At 37.3% G+C, this 7,264-nt stretch overlaps 1 protein-coding gene across 16 annotated transcripts in view; it reads right to left on the bottom strand.

Moving 5' to 3' along the window:
• Positions 1-5,300: 5,300 nt before the first annotated feature.
• LOC135241428 (peripheral plasma membrane protein CASK-like) overlaps positions 5,301-7,264 on the bottom strand; it is a 154,078-nt gene continuing 152,114 nt past the window's right edge. For all 16 annotated transcript variants that reach the window (XM_064311834.1, XM_064311841.1, XM_064311845.1 and 13 more), the window contains one exon: positions 5,301-6,875. In XM_064311834.1, the coding sequence (XP_064167904.1) occupies positions 6,699-6,875 (177 nt within the window). In that variant the 3' untranslated portion in view covers positions 5,301-6,698. The remainder of the gene's footprint in view (positions 6,876-7,264) is intronic.

The raw sequence follows: 7,264 nt of genomic DNA, 5'->3' as shown, positions 1-7,264 counted from the left end.
GATCAGGTTCAAAGTCCTGACCCCTCGCCTACACTGCAGCCAACTGGACAGCCCCCACCTACTTGCAGGAAAGGATCCAGTCCTACACCCTAGCTCGACCGCTCCGCTCTGCCGCAGCAGGGCGACCTGCACACCCTGCCATCCGGGTGAATGGTTCCTGCTGGTCTCTGCCACCGAGCTTCTCCACCCTAGCTTCCCAGTGGTGGAACAAACTCCCTGTTTCTCAATGAATCACTCTGGCAGTGCCAATCCTCCGCTGTGGTCTGAAGACTTAGCTCTCTTTATACCTGGATTAACTATCACCACTCTGTGGGGCAATCCCAATCAAGGATCATTTTCTCAATGGTTTCAATTCCTCTGCTGTGTTCCTATAGCACTTTCATGTTGCAAATGTACCTCCAACCATCACTTATATTGTACATTGTCTGATTATCTTGATGTTGTAGCTTTTCATGCGTCCTAGTTAGACCAAGCAAAAATTAGGTCAGAGAGCAATGTTTACTGTGTGAACTGGACTTAATGTGTTCATGGCTATGAATAATTGTTACAAAATGAGAATTGGGCCATGTCAAACCTGTGTTTTGCAGTTGTCACAATGACCTTCGGTATGCACTTATTGTATGCTGCTTTGGATGAAGGCGTCCACCAAATGTAATATAATGTAATCTATTTTTGTCTTTTTCCACTGAAACACATTATTACTCATAATTATCTACAAATATATTTTTCAATCATTAATTTCACTGTAGTAGTTGAATAAACTTGATTTCCTATCCATTTGATAGGAAGAATCGAGTATTTAGCATTTTTGCATTTATTTCACTCATTGGACATAAGACTATAGTCTTATGTATTTTTGTATTTTCTCGCAGAAACACATTATTCCTCATAATTATCTACAAATATATTTTCAATCATTAATTTCACTGTAGTAGTTTAATACACTTGACTTCCCATCCATTTGATAGTATAAATTGGGTGTATAAAATCTTTGCATTTATTTCACTCATTGGACATAAGACTATAGTCTTATGTATTTTTCAATTTTTCAACTGAAACACATTATTCCTCATAATTGTCTTAAAATATCTTTTCAATAATTTATTTCACTGTAGTAGTTGAATAAACTTGATTTCCTATCCATTTGATAGGAAGAATCGAGTATTTAGCATTTTTGCATTTTTTTCACTCATTGAACATAAGACTATAGTCTTATGTATTTTTGTATTTTTCCACAGAAACACATTATTCCTCATAATTGTCTTAAATTATCTTTTCAATAATTTATTTCACTGTAGTAGTTGAATAAACTTGATTTCCTATCCATTTGATTGGAAGAATCGAGTATTTAGCATTTTTGCATTTATTTCACTCATTGGACATAAGACTATAGTCTTATGTATTTTTGTATTTTTCCACAGAAACACATTATTCCTCATAATTGTCTTAAAATATCATTTCAATCATTTATTTCACTGTAGTAGTTTAATACACTTGACTTCCCATCCATTTGATAGTATAAATTGGGTGTATAAAATTTTTGCATTTATTTCATTCATTGGACATAAGACTATAGTCTTATGTATTTTTGTATTTTTCCACAGAAACACATTATTCCTCATAATTGTCTTAAAATATCATTTCAATCATTTATTTCACTGTAGTAGTTTAATACACTTGACTTCCCATCCATTTGATAGTATAAATTGGGTGTATAAAATTTTTGCATTTATTTCATTCATTGGACATAAGACTATAGTCTTATGTATTTTTGTATTTTTCCACAGAAACACATTATTCCTCATAATTGTCTTAAAATATCTTTTCAATAATTTATTTCACTGTAGTAGTTGAATAAACTTGATTTCCTATCCATTTGATAGGAAGAATCGAGTATTTAGCATTTTTGCATTTATTTCACTCATTGGACATAAGACTATAGTCTTATGTATTTTTGTATTTTTCCACAGAAACACATTATTCCTCATAATTGTCTTAAATTATCTTTTCAATAATTTATTTCACTGTAGTAGTTGAATAAACTTGATTTCCTATCCATTTGATTGGAAGAATCAAGTATTTAGCATTTTTGCATTTATTTCACTCATTGGACATAAGACTATAGTCTTATGTATTTTTGTATTTTTCCACAGAAACACATTATTCCTCATAATTGTCTTAAATTATCTTTTCAATCATTTATTTCACTGTAGTAGTTTAATACACTTGACTTCCCATCCATTTGATAGGTAAAATGGTGTATAATTTTTGCATTTATTTCATCATTGGACATAAGACTATAGTCTTATGTATTTTTGTATTTTTCCACAGAAACACATTATTCCTCATAATTGTCTTAAATTATCTTTTCAATAATTTATTTCACTGTAGTAGTTTAATACACTTGACTTGCCATCCATTTGATAGTATAAATTGGGTGTATAAAATCTTTGCATTTATTTCACTCATTGGACATAAGACTATAGTCTTATCTATTTTTCAATTTTTCAACTGAAACACATTATTCCTCATAATTGTCTTAAAATATCTTTTCAATAATTTATTTCACTGTAGTAGTTGAATAAACTTGATTTCCTATCCATTTGATTGGAAGAATTGAGTATTTAGCATTTTTGCATTTATTTCACTCATTGGACATAAGACTATAGTCTTATGTATTTTTGTATTTTTCCACAGAAACACATTATTCCTCATAATTGTTTTAAAATATCATTTCAATCATTTATTTCACTGTAGTAGTTGAATAAACCTGATTTCCTATCCATTTGATAGCATAAATTGGATGTATAAAATATTTGCATTTATTTCACTCATTGGACATAAGACTATAGTCTTATGTATTTTTCAATTTTTCAACTGAAACACATTATTCCTCATAATTGTCTTAAAATATCTTTTCAATAATTTATTTCACTGTAGTAGTTGAATAAACTTGATTTCCTATCCAATCGATAGGAAGAATTGAGTATTTAGCATTTTTGAATTTTTTTCACTCATTGAACATAAGACTATAGTCTTATGTATTTTTGTATTTTCTCGCAGAAACACATTATTCCTCATAATTATCTACAAATATATTTTCAATCATTAATTTCACTGTAGTAGTTTAATACACTTGACTTCCCATCCATTTGATAGTATAAATTGGGTGTATAAAATCTTTGCATTTATTTCACTCATTGGACATAAGACTATAGTCTTATGTATTTTTGTATTTTTCCACAAACACATTATTCATCATAATTGTCTTAAAATATCATTTCAATCACATTAATTTCACTGTAGTAGTTTAATAAACCTGATTTCCTATCCATTTGATAGATAAGTCTTATCTATTTTTGTATTTTTACACTGAAACACGTAATTCCTCAGAATAGTCTGATAGTAAAAATATCTTTTCAATCATTTATTTCACTGTAGTTGCAGAATAAATATGATTTTCTTTCCATTTGAGAGGAATAAAAGGGGTATTTATAATTCTTGCATTTCTTTTTCACTTTCGAGTTTTCTATTTTCTGCCAAGAGACTACCATATGTGGGAGCTCTCTTCTACAAATTCAGGCCACGAGCAGGTGCTTTCATCTTGGGTGGCTGTGTAGAATGATGATTAGGCAACTGGTAACCTAAAGGTCACAAGTTCGATTCCTGGGTAGGAGGCTGCCGTTGTACCCTTGAGCGAGGTACTTAAACCTGCATTGCTTCAGTATATATTCAGCTGTATCAATGGATGCAATGTAAAAAGAAGTTGTATAAGTCGCTCTGGATAAGAGCATCTGCTAAATGCCTGCAATGTAATGTAATATATTGGCTAGTAAGCACATATGGCATATTCACACCCCTCAAACACTTGACCCACCTGGATCTTTCGCACTGCGACCTGGTCAATGTCCCTAATCACATCAGTCAGGAACAGAAGGCCCTGCAGCAGCTGTTGTGTCTCCAGAATAATTTCCGGCTTGTTCCATGTCTACCTGGAGCACACCTGGATTTAGACCTACAACTCCCTTCTTGGCCTTGACAGTCTTAAGGCCCAGAGACTGCAGTAGGAATGCACTGGTGTCATCCATGACACGGCTTTACACAACCTGTAGAGTTTCAGCTGGAATGATGTGCAGTTGGCGGACCTCCCCAGGATTCAGCACCTGACGAGCCTCAACTTTGGCGGAAACGTTCTCACCAGCGTGACTTGGTTCAGTGATTTGAACCTGGAAGTAATTAACCTGGATCAGACACTAGGACGGAGTGTAGCACAGTGGGTAAGGAACTGGGCTGGTAACCGAAAGGTCGCAGGTTCGATTCCCGGGTAAGGACACTGCCGTTGTACCCTTGAGCAAGGTACTTAACCTGCATTGCTTCAGTATATATCCAGCTGTATAAATGGATACAATGTAAAAATGCTATGTAAAAAAAAAAAAAAAAATGTTGTGTAAGTCGCTCTGGATAAGAGCGTCTGCTAAATGCCTGTAATGTAATGGATCAGAGCTGTCTAAATGACAGTGAGAAGGGGGCTTCTGAGACCCATCCTTTTATTTTTTTAAAGGGGAAGGATTGGAAAAGAGGGATCACCCCCAACAACACAAACCTACTTGTGGACTGTGCTAAGAATATTTATTATATGGTGATTCTTCATGGTCCTACCACAAAATGTTGTTTTAAACATTTAGAAGAACTTGAAAAAGTGCAACTTCAGAGGAGTTGCTATTCACTGTTCTGACTGATACCCTTGGCGTGTTGCTGACACGATGACCACTTTATGGGACATGTGCACAGAACCATCTACAGGGCAACCAGGAACCCCAAAGAAGAAGGTAGAAGCTGAAAAGACAAGTGCACTATTTTATGCAATTAACAGTTGAATGTACCGTACATGTGTTCTTATGCATGTTTATAAGAAGAATTTTTGGGCACATATGTTTTGTGCATTTGTGAGTGTTTTTACAGCAGATCTGGCCAATATGACATACCACACATGACACAAGCATTTGCATGCATAGGGTTTAAGGGTTTTAAAAAATGCAGAGTGCTTTCAAAAGCAGCCCCTCATTTGCAGGGCTGCTTTACACTGGAGGACAGGAATGTACTTTCCCTTTCAAAGCGATCGCATCCCCGATCACCCACAGCTGCAAGAGCACGAAGGCAAATGAACAGAACCTGGGTTTTTCCCGTTATACAGAATGCTGTCAGATACCAGCTCTACAGAGGATTACTGCAAACTAAAATGAAACCCAAAAAGGAGGTGTATGCACGTGTATTGCAAGAGACAGAAGAATCGAAGGCAGTTTACTGTTTGACCACATAAAAGGAAATATATTTAAAAAACTGTTCATACTGAAGAACTGCTTTGTCATTTGCAGAATTTACACAGGGCAGTTTGAAGTAAACGGTTTGTCATGTACATAGCTTCTTCGATGCACAAACTGGTTCTTCATTTGCAAGGTGTTACACTCGCAAAATGTGCACCTCTTTTTGAAACAATTACACATATAATAAAAATCAGCATTTTTTCCTCCTTTGATTAAACTTAATTAAAACATTAATACTTTCAGACGACACGTTTCTGAAATGGTGAATTTGGAATAGAATTCATCCCCACCCCCCTCCTTTGTCTTACAACAAATTAAATTGAGACAATTTACAAACACATCTCACTACAGGGTTGATTAAAAACTGCTCGTTTTTTTTTTTTTAAATTCACCCAAAATGCAAGGGAAGTGCATAGGTGTTATTTTTTAAAATATTTTCTCCTCCCTTGTTTGTGTTTTTTTTTTTTTTGTCTTCCAAACAAATGGAATGTGTTGTGCTGCAGATAACAGTAGTCGGACACTGATATCGCTGACAGCATGTAAGCTGGAGAATGTCCACATGCATGAGACCGCGCTCAAATCTCTAAGACATTTACGTGTTCGTTTAGAGAGACAGTATCTGTGGAGGAGGAGGAGGAGGAGGAGGAGGAAGAGGAGGAGGTATTGTCCTTTGTGCAAACGCAGAAATGTAAACAAGAAATCTTACACAGAAGTGGGGAAATGTGTAAGGAGAGGGAGCGGGAGAGTGTCAGAGAGAGGGAGGGAGAGACACTAGAGAGAGAGAGAGAGCAAGAGAGGCAGAGAGAAAGAGAAAAAGCTAGAGAGAGGCAGAGAAAAAGAGAGAGGGAAAGAAAGGGGTGACTGCAGTGCATCACGGTTTGATTAAATAAATAGAAGGTGCAACAGGGGAACTTCGCAGTGTTTATGTGCTTTTCTTCTCTCTAGAGAGGTCGGAGCAGACAGAAGCTCGAATGTGAAGTGCGATACCTGTAAAGACAGAACAGGGCAGGGCGGGACGGGGCAGGACGTGGCCGCAGTCCGATCACCCACGCGCCTCCAGCCCTTTTCCCACACCAACGGCTGCTCTTAAGATACTGTCTCTTTAAAAGCAAGTCTATAAAGTGTTGCCTCCTAGCTATACGGACAGGACGATATTTACTCATTTATTTATTCAGTTATTTATTTATTTATTTATGTTTTTATACAACACTACGGCTAGGTAGTCTGTAAGGGGCCCGAGGCTGACTGGGTTCCAGTTCGTGTACAACTGAGGTTTCCGGAGTGTCTGAGGCCTTTTTTTTCTTTTCCTGGGAATGATGAAGTTCTGCAGAGATGCCTTGCAAAGAGAGGGGGAGGGGCGGAGGGGGACGGGGCCTAGTAGACCCACGAGACGGGCACCCACTGGCCCGTGGTGCACACCAGGTCGATGGCCTCCTCCAGGTGTCTGATGGTCTCGTCGATCTCGTTGTTGATGATGGTCTGGTCGAAGTAGTGCGCGTACGTCTTCTGCAGGATCTCCGACTCCTTCTGCAGCCTCTGCAGGGACTCGTCCTAGTGAGGGAGGAGGAGGAGGGAGGGATGGGATTTCAGTGGATCTCAGGAGCCAGACTGTAAAGCCACAAACTGCTGAGTGTGGGTATGCTGTGCTCTGCTGCAGAGAACAACTACTGCAGTACAGACAGTGTGCCGCCAAATAGCCGTCCAGAATAAACCCAAACCTAATACTGTCCCCAGGCGTTGTGTGAAATATTCTTAAAGAATGAGAACCAAGTTGGATTAAACACTCCTGCTACAGATGTAAGACTTGGAATACTGAAATCGCTACACAAGATGACGAATCTGTCAAATAACACCTGGGATTATGCCTATGACTCAGGGGACTACAACACACACACACCACACAACAAATGCAAATGTCCTTTGGGGTGAGTCAATATTAC

This window comes from Anguilla rostrata, chromosome 15 (genome assembly GCF_018555375.3).
Source record: "Anguilla rostrata isolate EN2019 chromosome 15, ASM1855537v3, whole genome shotgun sequence".
NCBI lineage: Eukaryota > Metazoa > Chordata > Actinopteri > Anguilliformes > Anguillidae > Anguilla > Anguilla rostrata.
The sequence above is the reverse complement of the archived record's forward strand: the minus strand, read 5'-3'. Positions and strand labels throughout refer to the sequence as shown.